This window comes from Lytechinus variegatus, chromosome 5 (assembly GCF_018143015.1).
Source record: "Lytechinus variegatus isolate NC3 chromosome 5, Lvar_3.0, whole genome shotgun sequence".
Taxonomy (NCBI): domain Eukaryota; kingdom Metazoa; phylum Echinodermata; class Echinoidea; order Temnopleuroida; family Toxopneustidae; genus Lytechinus; species Lytechinus variegatus.
Window position 1 is genome coordinate 47,667,240 of NC_054744.1, and position 17,513 is coordinate 47,684,752.

Here is a 17,513-nt window from a genome sequence, read left to right on the forward strand (position 1 = left end):
TGGTCGGTTTTCCAGTTATCAGTAAGGTCAAGGTGCATCGGAACAGAGGAAAGAAGTTTGGTATCAGAAAGTAATGGAACATTCTGGGAGTTTTTAGGTGGTCTTCCTTTTCCTGCTCCCCCTCATCCCCCTCTCCTTCTCCTTCTCCTTTCTTCTTCCTCTTCTTTTCCTCCTCCTTCCTCTTCCTCTTCTTTTCCTCCTCCTTCCTCTTCCTCTTCTTGTCCTCCTTCTTGCTTTTGATACGCTCAAAATACAAATTTGGAAAAACAATTGTCACCCCCACCCAATGGGGCCCCCCTTTGACCCGGGACGGATCCAGGATAATATAGGGAGGGCGGCCATTTCAAATCACGGGATAGATTTTTCTTTTCTTGGGCACTTGCATGAGTTTATTTGTATTGTACAATCACTCCTCATATATATTTTCTCATTTTAAACAAGTCATTTATTTTTTTTTGACAATGAACCTTCTTTGTTGTTACGTCGGTTTTTTTTTCTAAATCAATCAAATGTAATTTCGGTGTGATGAAAATATCCCTGAAATGTTAATGATAATTTTATGCTGCCTTCGAATCGAAGTTTTTTCCGCTTTTTAAGGGGGATGGGTGCAGTTCATGCATGTTATATTACATAACATATAGGGCAGCTGCTCGTTTATGGCGTAACAACTCCATAATTTAAGATTCCAATTACGTAATCTTTAACCGATTTTCCTAAAACCTTCACCAGTGTTTTATTTCCCTACTATTTTTACAATAAACTTATATTCAGGGTGGACATTCCTTTTAATGTTCGGTCCCACTGCACTTACGGATGCAAAGCGGGTGTACAACAGAAAAAATTGTCGTGCCGTCCGTTGAAAAACGCTATGCATCCGTTGTGTACTAATTGCATACGTGCTTCATACGCTCTATCCATTAGATCCGTCAACTGTGATTTATAGTATAGCGCAAGTATCCACCTTGCTAGGTGCTCAATGCGCTCATATGTTACCCCGTCTGACAATTGTGGTGCGCACAGCTTGTTGACGAATTACTTCCTGCCAGTACCCATTTACCTCACCTGGGTTGAGTGCAGCACAATGTGGCTAAATTTCTTGCTAAAGGAAAACACGCCATGGCGTGAATTTGACCCACGTCCTTCAGATTGAAAGACGAGAGTCTGAACCACTAGACCACAAGGTGAATTATCCGATGGTCTAATACCACGTGGTCTACTTATCAGCTGTCCAACTTCACATAGTCTAAACTCATTTCGTCTACAACCAGTTCGCGTAGTATCTAATTCGTCTAATTTCCATTGTTCAATTGTTCTATGAAAACTAATACCCTCTTTAAACAGGATTCTCTTAGCCCCGGACTATCGCTAACCCCGTACTATCCTTAACCCCGTACTATTTTTTTTCCTTTTCACACATGCCAAATTGTTATTGCTAACCCCGGATAAGGAATGCTTGCTTTTCACACACGAAACCCGCTAACCCCGGACTGTAGTGGTAGCTCATGCTTTAAATACATTTGTCGATCATTCGTAGTGCAAGTACTTCACTCGTACAATTTTTACACACGCTAAAATTTCCTTAACCCCGTACTATAGGTGGGGCTAAATTGCCATAGTACGGGGTTAAGGTTAGCCCACTTTCGTTTTACACTAGCGATCTTAACCCCGTACTATCGCTCTTAGCACCGCAATTGCTTTTTTGCAGGGCCAAATAATCCCGTGCTAAAGGTGGGGTTAGCCCACTTTGCAAAAAATGCTGTGTAAAAAGAAAGTGGGCTAAGCTTAACCCCGTACTATAGGTGGGGCTAAATGGCAATTTAGCCCCACCTATAGTACGGGGTTAATAACATTTTAGCGTGTGTAAAAAGGGTATAAGAACGAGGGCAAGTTTACACATTTTCTGATGAATATATGCATAGCCAAACGGGAGGTTTCGGGTGCACCCCCCCCCCATTTTTTAGGATGTACAAGGCGCCGCTAAACAAAAAAAAAGAAAAAAAGAAAACTAGACAACACGAAGAAGAGCAATATAAAAGAGAAAGAAAATGTTATCAACGTAAGATAAAGTAGAAAATATTTCGAAAACCTGTGTCACCGACCAAAACTTACAATAGGTCCCGCTTAATTCTAACATTGATGCTGGAGAAAAGGGAGGATTTTCTGGGGTAATGGTCCAGGGGGTAATTGTCCTCGGGGGTAATTGTCCGGGGGATAATTGTCCGGGGGGTAGTTGTCCGGGGGAAGTTGTCCGGGGGTAGTTGTCCAGGGGGTAGGTGTCCGGGGGTAGTTGTCCAGGGGGTAGTTGTCCGGGGGTAATTGTCCGGGGTGTAGTTGTCCTGGGGTTGTCCGGGGGTAATTGTCCGGGGGGTAATTGTCCGGGGGTGATTGTCCAGGGGTAGTTGTCCAGGGGGAAGTTGTCCGGGGTAATTATCTGGGGGGTAATTGTCCGGGGGAATCATCCGGGGGGTAGTTGTCCTAGAATTACTTTTAAGATCGATGCCTTGAAAAGAGATTATTTTAGGTGTGTAGGGATATCTTCATGACTTCTCATCATGTAAGAACTCGAGTGCTAATTATGATGTAAATTTATGTGGATGCAAATCAGATTATTATTAAAAAATGTTTTATTTCATGATGCCTGCGTTCTATGCAGAGTAGTCTCTCCCAAAGTGTAAAGGATATTAAAACCCTAAATAGTTTCATATGAAGGCTTAAAAATGCCACCCATATGTTCATAATCATCTCATCATGACTACATCCCGTTGGAGAGATGATCAGATGACAAGATCTTAGATCTCGTCATGTTTACACTTTTTTAAAGATATGATCAGATGGCGAGATCTCGGCTCCAAGATCTTGCCATCTGATCATCTCTCACCCGGATGTAAACATGGCGAGATCCAAGACCTTGTCATGTGATCATCTTTTCCATGTTGACATGACGAGATCCGAGGCCATGCCTTCTGACCATTTTTTGCTGAAAGATGTAGAATGACGATATCCAAGATCTTGCAATCTAATCATCTCTCACATGGGATGTAGATACGACGAGATCTAAGATCTTGTCGTCTGATCATCTCTCACACGGAATGTAGACATGACGAGATCCGAGATCACGTCATCTTATCCTTTTCCCTAAGAGATGTAGACATGACGAGATGACCAAATGAACATCTGGGTGGCATTTTTGAGCTTCCATAAATTTCAAATTCTCTGTCAGTCTGTCAGAAATCATTTCCTCAATCTTGTATTACTTTATATAATGATGTTGTCACTTTGTATTTTAACAATATCTTTGATCTGATGATTGTACATGTATTTGGTTCTGGTAATCAATTCATTTAATTTGTAGTTCAATACGTTTGGCAATCAGTTGCACTTCAGATTATCTTGAAAATAGCATTGCAGGTTAATAGTCCGGTGATTTATTAATGCAAAAATAAATACTCAAATCCATCAACGTGTTGATATACATCACATATCAAATTTATCCCAAATGGCCATCAGACGTCTGCATTTCGTTTTGTTTTTATCATTAATAATAATATTGTTCTGCTGATTCACCTTTGTTAGGATACCAACAATATTGTCTATCGTATGGGACGTTGATGATTTGATAGAGCGCAGAGGATACTAATTTACTACTTCCTTGCTTCCCCCATGCAAGACTCGTTGACAGAGCGGACATCCATTCCTTCCAGATTTTAACATTGTTTTTTTTTCTTTCCTGTTGGTAAATAGAGAATAAACTTGAAAACTATACATACTCCCAACGCGTCCCATTGAATCAAGTCAATGATGACTCATTTTGTCGGACATTATTCATCTATTTTAGATTCATCTTTTATCAGGAGAAGAATACAAATACATGCCACCCTCTTTTGATGCAGTTTAAATTGTTACACGAGTTATTTTGGGGGATTGCGCGGTGTCATTTTATACGGGGTATAACCAACGCACTCTTGAAAAAATATTGGATAAAACATAAATATGGTCCATGACCAAAAATGGGTAAAAAGCATCCCAAACTTTGGTCGGCTGTAAACGAAGATTTTATTCTTTATTGGATGCCATCGATTCGATTACATTAAAAATGCAGATTTAAGTTGACCGTTATACGGTGATGTTTAATTCGGACCCCCCACCCCCCCAAAAAAGTGAAACACTTCATATACTTAAAGGTCAAATCTACCCCATCACCAAAAGTTTATTTATTTAAAAAGTGAAAAATCAAGCTACCATAACACTAAAGATTGATACATTTCAAAGAGGACGTCAACCCTGAAAAATTTCTTATGAAAATACCAGATAAAAAATTGATGAGGAGGATTTGAGGAAAATCCATCAAAGATTCAAAAAAAGTTTATAGAATTTTCAATATGTTATTGTTGACGCCATATAGGGGCAGCTGCCCATATGGTAATGGTTCTTAAAAAATGCATTTCTTCAAAGAGCGGATGTGAAATGATTTGTTTTTCTCATACAGTCAATGTACAATAAAACTTGATTTCATCTCGTGAGAAAATCACATTTCATTTATTTTTTTGCTAATCGATATTTGGAAAGTTGCTTGCACATGACGTAACAACTAAAAAGTCCTAATAACTTACACATTCATTAATTTTTGTTTTCTATTATTTTCTATACTAGGTTTTCCCGTCCAATTTCATCAGAGTTGCAATTAAATTAATGAAAGGACGTTCAAATTCGAAATATTTCGCCCACCCTCTGCACACATAGTTCATTTTCATTCATTTAGCATTTAATTCCGTTCTATATCATTCCTTTGAATTTTGTAGAAATTCAATTCAGAGAGAAGCTCGTTCAAAATTAATGGCCCTAAGGTGTCATTTAATTTCGCGACGACTAACTGATCGTTTAATTTCGCCTGAAACACAATTTTCAATTTCATTTATTGGCACACATATCTGCACTTTAAACTTCCAAATTCTGATAAAGTTTCTGTATTCATTTTTTTTTCAAACTTTACCCTATATTTCTATTTTTTGCTGATCTTTTCAGTTAGAATCATTTTAATCCATTATGTTTGATAAAGAGGTAATTCACGTAACACTTACAGGATATTGTTGTAAACGCTTATTCTTTTAGTGATTGATGAGTGGGTGCAGGGGCGGATCCAGGATTTCCCCCAAAGGGGGCACATTTTCCGGAGGAATTTGACGAGTAAAAAAAAAGAAGGTTGTTAACTAAAGAATAAGGGTATTTCGTCCACGAAAAAAAAATTGTGCCTTTAAAAAGGAGGGGGGGGGGGGCACGAGTCGGCTGTGCCCTCCCCCCGGATCTGCCATTGAGTGGTATGCCAATGGTAGGTATTTTTTCTTCATCATCTTGTTCTTTTGTATTTTACATAATTTAAATCGTTTAGGGGAAGGGATGGGTATCATGGAATTGACCACAGTCTCGAGTTATGAAAGTGGAACAAAAACGAGTTGTTCCGATGATGGTCTGTCAGATGTAAAATTCAGCAAAATTTAGGAGTAAAACCCATTTCCATAATTATTCAAAAGAAGTATAAAAAACAACAACGAAAAACACTGTCCATATCTTGTAAGTGATTGCATATTAATGATTTTGAATTCCTAAACGTTCGCAAGGAAGGTACCGGTGCGAATTTGAAAACACTACTCAGCTATTTCAATTTGATCGTTCTTTATAAATGTTTAAATGAAATAACTATGAAATCGCGTGCCAGTAGAATTAAATTGAATTAAGTATTTGGCTATTTAAATGCTGATCTTATAGGTCAATCAAATAAGTTGCAAATTGAATTATTACATCATTAAATCGGTTGAAATTTTGACGAAATTGGACGGGAAAACCTATATTATTTAAGTAAGCATGCTGTCAGAGTGATCTTGAAATTTCACTTATATTTCACAGAACCATTATTGCACTACACGGTGTCATTCAAAATGACACGAGTTATTATTTCCCACACCAACCCTTTCTTCGGGGAGTGGAGGTATTTTATAATATTAATATGAAATATTTCACTTTTTGAAAATTTTACAATAACAAAACCTCTTCATTCATCAAATCACAATACGTTTACAACAATGGTAATTTTACACATTCGGGGCTGGGGATGATCAAGAGTTGTTTGAATTTGGTGATAAATACCTACTCTCACGGTGCTTGAAGAACGTAATGTCTTATCGCCACTCACAATTCTTAATGTTACTGGTTACCTTTGGAAGGTCGAATGACTTTTATTCTTTACTGTCTATTGACTGGCTGTTTTGATTAACTGAATTGTGATAGAGATATCGAATAGAGGAGAAAACAAAGCGTTTGACACTGAATGAATTTAATAAACTTCTTGATTATTCATGCTGTTACTAATTCAATCCTAAGAATTAACAAGTCACAACTGATTTCCAAAACTGTTCATGAGTCAAAAACTGATGATCGCTAGCATTAGCAGCTAGGGTAAGTCTAGACATGAACGGTATGAAGAGATTAACATTGTAATCTTCACCTTTTTTTCTCCCTCAGTCAATTTCCTTCACCATTTCGAAAAGAACGACAATGTCAAATATTCCCCTTTTGTTGACAATATGTTGTGATTAGGTTTGTTCCCAAATGTAAATGTGATTGATTCTTAAATTGAATTCCACGATATGCTAATTAACTTTCATAAAATAAACGACATTGTAACGAATATGAAATTTCAAGAAAATGAGACGATTTCTATATTGAGAAGATTTCTATATTTTGGGGAAAAATATCATATTATTGAATTGGATTTGAATTCAATTTAGATATCGATGAACACGTAGTACATGAGTGGATCTACAATTTGGCAATAAGGGAAGAGGGTGATATTTTCATCCATATTTACCCAAAACCCTGCCGATCGGCCGCAAGAAAACCTGTGAAGAAAAAATTGGTGTGTTTTTTTCAAGGAAGGGGTCTAAGTACATTGGAACTTACCCTAAAGGGGCAGGGGGTATTCATAAAGACTGAAAGCTAACATATGTGTTTTATTCATACAGACTAGGTAAGGTATATCATGGGGCCTGAATGGGTAATGCAAATGCGAAGCGCGCTATTTTTTTTTCAAACCTATCTATAAACCTGAAAATCGAAATTTTTTAGCTCTTAATTTACATTCGGACCTTAAACGTGTCATTTTACATGTTCCAAACACCATTTCATAATATCAAGTATGAGGCTATCTCACTGAATAAAACAATGAAAACTCTACTTGCGAGCAGAAATATTTATTGTATGATGTCTTGAAAATGCTTTAATCCCTATGCAACTCACTTAAAGGTATTGTTTAACTTTGTGAGCAGCCGATTTAAAAAATTCTCAAACCAAGATGAAACATGTGTACAAGTGCATGTATAGACCAGTCGTAGTTACTTCATGGACAATTTTGGTCAAATGACCTTTCATTTCTTTCATCATGATAGGCAGATTTCAAAGAAAGATATTACGTAAGCTTGCCTTACATAGCAGGATGAAGAAATTGAAAAGACCTGATGACTAGAATAGCACACCAATGAACACTTGATGAAGGCATTTGTTGCCTCCCTTCTTTGAATGCATATCTTAGCATGTTGCACAATGTACTTTGCAAACTGTGAAATACCAGTCGTTCGTGGAAGCCTATTGTTGTTTTTTGTGGATGTAAATGAAAACGACAATTCAAAAGAATAAATGAATAATCAAGACATCAAAGTCGGTGCTTTTAAAGCGCCATGTCACTTTAGTACAAATTACCTTCTGATCATGCGTAGAATCTTTTGATCATGCGCAGAAAGGAACTACGAACTGGCTTATTAGAACTAATAAACCCTGAAAACAACCATTATTGAGAATGAAAAGCTAAAACTACAAGGCACTACTATTATTTAGGTGTCTACTATTTAGGTGTCTATAAGACGCCTATTTACAAAATAGGCGTCTTATAGACACCTAAATAGTACACATAAGTGTATGGGATGAAACTAAGATGGTATTTCCGGTCACTTTATATTTCAATTTTTGAAGCACTAAATAATCATTTTCGAACGCAATTTTTTCTAGGCTTCATTTTCGGAACATCACAGACACAAGTGACAAGTGTGACCTTCTAGCTCAGATTTTTTAAAAGTCACACCAATGTTAAACAATCACTTTAAGCAGAGTTTGCATATTTTGTAAAGAAACTTCAAATTTGTCTATTTTAAAATTATTCTCCCATCCCTTTTTTTAACCACTTATTTTTCTCTTGGCTTCTCTTGTTCTTGGAGAAGGAAAAACAATTCCTTAAGGTAAAAAGTACAAGGGGGGTGTGATATCATGATGACAGAAAAAATGTAGGACCGTACAACAAAATAATGTAAAACTTTCCATGGGGTCCATCTGAGTTTGATTTTCGTTGTTTTGAGCTGACTTTACTATGTTAAAACAAAAAGTTCAAATTTAGGACAAGACTTTTTCATATTAACGGTATTGGTTTATTAAAGAATTAATGAATCAGAATAGTAATACAATCTCTAAAAACAAACTAACTTAAATAGATGAGTGTATCATGCATTTTGAAAAAAAAAACACGTAATCACACACACCAAAATATGTATGTTTATATATATGTATATATGGATGAAGATAACAATGGTAGACGTAGCTTAACCCGTTCGCGACGGCATAGTAGAATAGGTTCTAACACCCCAAACGAGATTAATCAGCCGACCATGTCAAGTTCGAACAGCTCCATTGTTCCGTGCGTGCGAGCTGGATCGTTGATTACAAAAGCGTGTGTGCGATCCACGATGAGTGAATTGATCGATCGATAGTTTTCGCGCATGCGTAGTTCATTTCCTGTTTTGGCTGCACGGAGTTCAGAGCTCACCCGTCGCTCAAGAGCAATAATTATGTCCGCACAAAGTGACTTCTTTGAGAATGTATTGTTTGTGATGTGGGTTTTGAAGTTCTTCTTGGACTTCTTCTTTTTTGATATTACTATTATCATAATATTATCATTCTCCCTTCCTTTCTTCTTCCTTTTCTTCTTTTCGATCTTATTATTATCAAAATTATTATTCTCATTTCTTTTCTTCTCATATTCTTCTTTTTTGATATTCTTATCTTATCATCCTCATTTCCTTTCTTCTGTTCGATCTGTGTCTCATCTTTTTGTTCTTATACTTCCTATTTATAGACCCCCCCCCCTTCTCCCTTGATATAGTCTTGCTTTGTTTCCTCCTGCAAATGAAATCCTCCTTTTTTTCCTTTTTTCTTTTTTATAATGCTCCCTTTTCCTTTTCTCCTCCTTCTTCTTCACTGATAATTGTGCAATCCTACACCTCCTCCATCTCCAAAGTTTTCTTTTTCTATTTCCCTTCTATTTATTCTTGTTATGATTTTGCTTGTGCTTCTTCCTTTTCGTTTTTTTTCTTCGTCGTCTTATCTTCTCTTACCTATTCTCATTCTTTTACTCCCGTCATCCTATTTTACTTTATTTTGTTCTCTCTCTGTTTTTCTTTTCTTTCAAAATGAAAAAAATGAAGAATATGATATTTCTTTTTAAAAGTATGTCCGCCAAAACATGAATCTTCAAAATATCTTTATATGCATACAAGTAATATTTTCTGAACGAGAAATCATAATCTTCTCGATAGGGAGCAGTTCTTACCAATCCAAAAGATTGCAAGGTGGTATACGACAGTTATTTTGAAGATTATTAATCTTTTATCATCCAATTATTTAATTTAGCCCACCCCATCCCCCATGATCACCATTATCTTCTCCTTTCATCTTTTTTTTCTGTTTCGTCTGCTTTTTTTATTTTATCTTTTTTCTTTGTCTTATCAATATTATATTCATAATCTTGATCATTGTTGTTATTGTCAAAATCATTGTTATTATTTTTATTATTCGATTGTTATCTTTTCTTTAATTATTTGTTATTATCACTGTTAGTGTTGATAGTAATGTTTATAATTGTTATAATTGATATTATGTAAACATTTGAATATTTACATGTAAAGAATAAAAGAATTTAGTTTAATTCGATTGAAAAAGTATTATTGCTATTGTCATGTTTGTTTGGCGCAGCCCGAAAGAATCAGTTTCGCTGAATGCCATCCCCTCTACCCTCTCTAATCCCCTTACCTCTAGTCAACCTCTACTCTCCTCTATTTTCCCTTTACTTTTTCCCTTCTTTTCAATCAGTAGCTTACGCAGGGGGGGGGTAGGGTTCTATTTCATACGAGGCGCTTTTAATCGAAAAAAAAATGTACTACAACACTGCGCAGACAAGTGGGTTATGTTCTCCCTCTCTTCTTCATCTCCTGTTCCGTGCCCCCGGCCCTCTCTCTATTTTTTCCCTTCTTAGTATTATCTCGTCATCACAGAAATATGTCCAAACCCGGCCCTCCAAGCCCAACCGATAATAAAAATAGAACCTATTTTAGGATAGGTGCCCGGCATATTCGGCACATAATCAATTTTAAATGATGTCTAGATTTTACGTCGTCTAGAAATGTTTAACAAAAAACTCCAAATTATTTCCTTAATTCAAAATCCAAAGGAGACGTTGCCATGTATTTGTGTAAAAAAATGAATATTATGTATCACATGATTCTAGTAATTAAATTTGTATTATAAACAAGACATTCTGCCTTTCTTTCATTATCCAAGAATATACAATAAGTCGCTGCAATCCGTTTTATTTATTGTGGACTAACTCAATTCTCAGTTTATTTCACTAGTTTAGAACGTGTGTGGTTATTTTCTTGACATTTATGTGCACAGGATTTAATGATCAACAAATGATTAGTAATGCATGGAAAAATGCAAGAAAGAATAACATAAGTATATGTTGGACAATTTAAAATGGAAATAAAAAATGAGTGTGACCAGAAAGACATTTTCGGTTTTACTGGTAATCTATTTGTTAGAGATCGGCGGTGAACCAAGGAATTCTCGGTGGAGGGGACTATAAATGCGCTACTTTTTCTTTACTTTTTTTCTGACAAGCAAAGGGGGGAGGAAATAGAGGTCAGCAATGAAATCGCAACCCAAGTTACACCATTACTATTTTATACCCCTTTTTTCTAATTCTAGTGCATATGAATTATATTCCATTGTCTAACCCCACCCCCCTATTTGATTCACCACACTCACTGTCAAATTTTCGGACAATATGATTTGATTACATTTTAGGAACTTTCTTTTTGGAAATTATTATTTCCTGCGTTCAGTTTGTATTAATATACAATTTCGTCAAGATGGAAAAGGACTCTGAAAATGATAACCTGCATTGCCAAAGTAAAATTCTAAAATGTCGTAAGTGTATATAATTTCTCACCCGGTACATTCACCTTTACAGAATTTCGATGTATTAAAATAATTCTTATGTTGTATTTCTCCCCTTCCTTTTTCCTTGTAGCCAACAATCCATAAGAGCTCCGATGAAAATACAAATATAACGAGTTAATTAGAGAACTGTAAGAGGAAGAGCGTGCTTAAAAAGAGAAAGGCCATTCTCGCCTGCCTAAATATCATATTACAGCTCATATTGACTGATACATATTATCTCTAATTAATTAATTAATTTATTGTCTTTATTAATTAATTCATGTACTGATTGCTTTATCTCATATCTTTATCCAACTTGAGCGTCTGTTATGGTCTATGGAGTACGGCTAAAAATAAAACAAATAACCGAATGGACGTATATGGAATCACAATATGCTTTATGCCGTTTTTCTCGCACCCTTCTAACAAGCAATTAAAAAAAAATAAACGAGCCGCATGATGATAATGATAGATAATTCATATAATATCCACTAAACATTGTGATCAAGGCGCTCTACTTATTTATTACCCGGCTTACATCAATTTTGTTCCGTGAAAAGCATTATAGGCCTGTTTGCAGACATAAACATAGATATTTTATTTTAATATATTCTGCTTTTCATTCCCTCTATCTTCTCGAATAATATATCCATGGAATGCATATTTACTCCATGCTCTGGATTCCTATCGCATCACATTTTTTATATGCAGGTCAAACCAAACCACGATAACATGCATCAGAATAAAATCAATCGGGGAAACCTTAGATTTTTCGAATATTCATATAATGAGATTATATGGATAAAACATGCTTCATATACTTTGTACATCGTAAATAACACATATTAGTCTTAATTAGCATGATTATGCCTATGTCACGGTGTTTATCACTCCTTGGTGTTAAACCAAACTGACAAAGGGTGAATTCATCCGTACATCCTTCCCCTTCAAGTCACTCTTTTATATTGTTAGTAAGTGGCAACTTTATTGATCTTCGCTCGATGCCCTTTTGTTATTTTCAAAGGAAAGGGGGCCATGCCTCCATCAATTACCCCATCCGTATCGTTAGAACAAAATAGAGTGTATGTACGATCCGAGGTATTCTCAATAGCCAGCTGTATACACTTTTGTTTAGGATTATAGAAATCGATATCAACTTAAAGTCGTGTACTCTCTTCTAGTTTGATCTAGCTTGATCAGTTCATGAAGTTGAATATTATGACAACCATTTTCAAGAGGCAAAATAATGCACCTAAATGAAAGAAGAAAACAAAAATCGATGTGTTATAAACTGAAATCATGATTTTTTTTTCTTCCTATATTCTACCAACCGCGCAATTTTGAAACCTCACTAGCAATTTTTTTTTGTATTGAGTAGTTTTTATTGACAACTTCAATTCATATACAAAATAAAATATATGTAACAAATAAAACTTTGAAACATAATATTTTCATGAATGTTACAATAAAACACAATGTCAAACATCTTCCAATATATAATTATAAATAACATTGATTATAATATATGCATCAAGAAGAAACTTCTACAGAAAATTCCAACATGATTGATTTTTTTTCCAGTGTCAAATAAAAAACATAAGAAAAATTTTCCAAATACAAAAATAAATCATTAATAAAACCTAAACGAATTGAAGCCATCAGCATATATATTTTTGACCCATCTCCTCGGCCTCCTCACCCAAATAAATTCAAACACAAACTCAGCCCTTGTCATTACCCAACCCTCCCATGAACACCCCCATCCCCTATCCGGTGGAGAACTGGCTCTGGGCTCCAATACATGGTCTAATATTTAAGTTTTCCCATTTAGAGAAAGCAATCTAATATAGTATCGATCATGTCGATCGTTTTCGATCTATCGTTGATCATATCAGCGCACGCACGCAGCTCTGCGTGCGTTTTGGGTTGCATTTCGCTGCTCCCATTATTTTCCCTCACTCTTATTGATTACGGTGTATACGTGGTCCTGCGAAACTGAAAATCAGTGAAATCAAGCTTTCATCGCGGCAATGCCCACTGTACGCGAATATTGGACTCTCATCGAAGCATAACTCGTTTTATAATGCTTTGTAAACTATAGAAACAAAAGGTAAAAACGTATGACTTTCTTGAATGTGTAGTTTAATTAATGGACATTGTAATTATAACACAGAAAAGGCAGAAACATAGCATGAAATTGTATTTTTAAGGCCTGCAAATGGATTCGAGTAATAGCCTTTGGGGAACCGACTATATACGGCTCCCGTACATGAATGAGTTTTAGGGAACCGTATATAGCCGGCTCCCGTTGGCAACGGGTTAAATCAAGGTTCCCCAGAGTTATCTACCCTTTGGAAAAATTGGTGATGCCGAAAAAATGTCTCTGCCGGGAATCGAACCCGGGCCCCAGATTTGAACGCCGGTGCCTTAACCACTAGACCACAGAGACGGGTTAGTGGCTAGGGAGAGCCCGATCCGATTGACCGTCAGGTAGACAGATTTTCGACACCATACCAATCATGTTTTCCTTTGTCGGGTGAAGGTGAGTTTTGAACAATGACAAGCCATGCCTCAGCTACGCCCCAGATAGTTCCAGCCCCAGATAGCTCTGGGGAACCTTGATTTAAGCTACGCCTACCATTGTTCTCTTCATCAATTTCTTTACAATATTTAAATAAAAAAAGAGTTGCCAAAAAGCTGTTGTACACGTTGGTTGTATACAATTACAATATACAATGTTGACCTGCACTTAGCATGATTAGGGAACTCTTTTCTAGTTGTTTTTTTTCTTCAAATGTTGATACTTGTTTTTCCTCTGTTCAACTGCAAGTAACTTTCGTTCTCACATTCCATTCCAAATAGGTTGGAGACACAGTTGACTTGGTGTGTACGTCGGAGGGCGGTAATCCTGTCCCTGACCTTACATGGTTTCGTGGTGAAGAGGAGCTGGAGGAAAATGAAGGTCTTCGATACGCAGTTCATCGCCAGATCCTACGGCCACAAGACACTAATATCAAATATACATGTTTGATGCGAGGTCCAATGATAACTACACGACGTGCATGTTCAATTCGACCAATGGCTGTACCCTCTAAGGTCCAGATAGAGCCATCGGTGAATTCTGTCAAGGTTGGAGAAACAGCCACTTTCACTTGCGCATTGATGACTACTAGCAATGTAGGTGTAAGGGGTTACTCCTGGAACGTAGAACCATCAGTAAGAGACATTCACCAGAATATACCTGGTAGAATGCAGCTAATGCACAATGATAAGGTGTTAGAGATACAGAACATTCGTGAAGAGGATGATAATACACTGGTGACTTGCCAGGCGCAGACAATCAACGGAGAGTTGCTTACCGGTACAGCTACATTGGTTATTTCAATTGAACCTACAGGGATGACGACCGATAATCCAGACTTAACGACTTTTATTCTCAACGGTGGTAATGATATGAACACGGATGAGACTGATTGGCAAAGAGCAATGAAGCCAACACAAAAAAGTACAGAGTTTCCAAACATCGTTAAGATCAATGGCTCAAATGTCACTGTTGGTATGAAACCAAAAATTCCAGCCTTCCTTACCGGGAGGATATTTATCATGACTTCATCTGCTGCAGGAGCATTCATCTTTATCGTCACTATCGTGATCATCATCGTCGTTAAAATTGTGCGACGACGTAAAGGCAAACGAATCCCGATCACATCTCCTATAACTGTAATGGAGCACGGTGGAAACGATGCCTACGCAACTATTCTTGAGATGAAACGTCAGACCGGAAGTACCTATAAGGGATCTTCTACACTCCCAATTCTCAAGTCTGAACGTAAGATTGGTCTTCCAGACATGATGCGAGGTGGTAGTAGCCTTTCATTGGCAGCTCGTAACGCAACAGCCAGAGGAAATATCACCGAGCGTTCTCCTTTATATGCAAAGCCTGAAAAAATCCGAAACAGCAAAAAAGGGCTCTTTGGTGATTCCAAAAGACAGAGTCTGGTGGAATCGGCAGAGGAACCAGGAGTTACAGAATCTAAGCAAGATGGTGATGAAGAAAATAAAGCAAAGGAATCTTCGAGTCAAGATCTGAATGCTGAGGGGTTAATCTACGCAGATCTTGTTCTCGGTGAAAAGGACACAAATTTTACATCAAAAAAGGGAACTCAATATGCCAGTATTGTACCATCCGGGAAACCATAGAGATATAGGCACATGATGCTATCAACGCTACGCTACATTCATTTGAAGAGACATTCAAGATTAGCTTTGAAACCAAGGTTCTATTTTCATGACAGTTCTCATAAATGATACTCTTTTCTGATAATTCTCCAAGAATTGCTTTCTAGAAGCATTTCATAGTCAAGTTATCAATAAAATTCATGTTCTCGATATATGTTTTATGAATATTTGCACTAAGCACGGTGTTTTTGTAGTTGTAGTTCGTACTTTTTCATGTAAATATATCCGTAGTATGGTAAACTCAAGTGCATTTATGTTTTTGTAATGTTGTAAATATGTATTCATATTATTTGGTAAGAACTAAATGCTGGTCCATTTGGAAACCAATGCAAGTACTCTTTAATGTTACTCTTTAACATGAATATGAAAGATTTATCTCTAATTGTCCTTGGCGTTAATAGAGGGTTATTGCAGTGGACCCTGTTTACATCAGAGGCAAAATACTGTGTCAGACGTGTTTGTCAGTGATCATAATAAAATTTTCTAGACAATTCAGTTTACAAATGTCACACGCCCAATAACAGCTAAAAAAGGCCAACATATTCATTCTACCAAAACCATTCCGAAGATTGGTTTTATTTGATATTTGTCTAGACTGCATGTCCCTAAGCGAGATTTATTCAAATCCTCTAGTAGCTAAATTCACTTCCCACTCAAGATCTCGTGAGTTGTTGGTCTTTCTTTCTCAAAGAATTTTAGCACCTCATCTTCAAGTTAAATTGAATGTTATTCCATCATAGGAAAGAGTAAATGTTACTTTTTTATATTGGTCTTTAATTTCGGATTTAAAAATATGAATCTAAGTGAATTCTAGGCTTGAAAGAAGACTAAAACGGATTTTTCTTCCCTTTTTGAGCCCAAATACTATTTATATCATCGTAAAACTCATTCTCTGTACTTTCTTACAATATCACTCTTGATATGTGGCGCCTTGGAAATGGGTCAATATCCATATTTTGCCAACAAGATACAAGACCATATTTCTCAAATTAATGAGTAGCATGAAATCCAGAGTTCTGATTGGCTAGATAATGTTTCAACATAACAGGCGCGGGTAATTTGAAGATATTTACCGCATGGTGAGTGTGAGAATGGAGAGGCCTCACCATGGAAACCGTTGGAATTCGGGTGGGCGTGTGGTCTCTTTGACCAATCAATATTCTTGTTTTCAAGCTGAAAAATGTAACTGGCCTATTAGTAGATGGATCTTGACCCATTTGAAGCACATTTTTTTCTGAAATCTATATCACATTAAAGCTTAGATCTTAAGCTTCATAATGATCTAAAATCGTTTGGGCTCAAATAGAATAAACTTTAGACGGAATGTTAAACTTGAGTGAGCTCTGTTCATTATTGTGAAGCTCGCAGAAATCGGTTTCCGTAGTAATGTAAAACAAACTGACTGTGAGATACATTTATTAACATTTCTTTTACATTTTTCGGGAAACAAAATAAAATAGATACATTTAAAATTTTTGTAACAACTTTGCCACCAAATTAACATTTTCAACCCTATGTAAGAACAAATTTTCGGCCCGTTTTTGTGGCAGCTGGATCTGGGGACACAACTGAATGCAAACAAAAAAGTGGGACCACATTTCATATTTCATGTAATACTTGTTTTCCACATGTTACCTAAGCTCGATGAGGATTATCAAACGTTAAATCAAGCCTAAGCCATTTCTTGTGAATCACAGCTCTGTGTAAAGCAGCTTATCATCACTATGGCCTCGGTGTGTGGGGAAGGGTTAGGGTTAGGGTCCAATTACTTAGTAGTTTAAAATGGCAATCCATATACACACTAGATTTAATTGTCAATATTGCGTTTTAGTTTTAAAAATATTAAATGGATTATCCCCCTTTATATCTAAAATGAAAAACTCATTACTTACCGCCATGCCATCTACCCTACTCGACATGTTCTTAGCAATCGATTATACCTGCCTAGACCCAAAACAGAT

At 36.5% G+C, this 17,513-nt stretch overlaps 1 protein-coding gene across 1 annotated transcript in view; it reads left to right on the forward strand.

The window, feature by feature from the left end:
- Nucleotides 1–16,067, forward strand: part of LOC121415491 — a 51,119-nt gene extending 35,052 nt beyond the window's left edge. Inside the window, exon 2 of the mRNA XM_041608690.1 lies at nt 14,176–16,067. Within this exon, the coding sequence (XP_041464624.1) occupies nt 14,176–15,513 (1,338 nt within the window). The 3' untranslated portion in view covers nt 15,514–16,067. The remainder of the gene's footprint in view (nt 1–14,175) is intronic.
- Nucleotides 16,068–17,513: the final 1,446 nt, after the last annotated feature.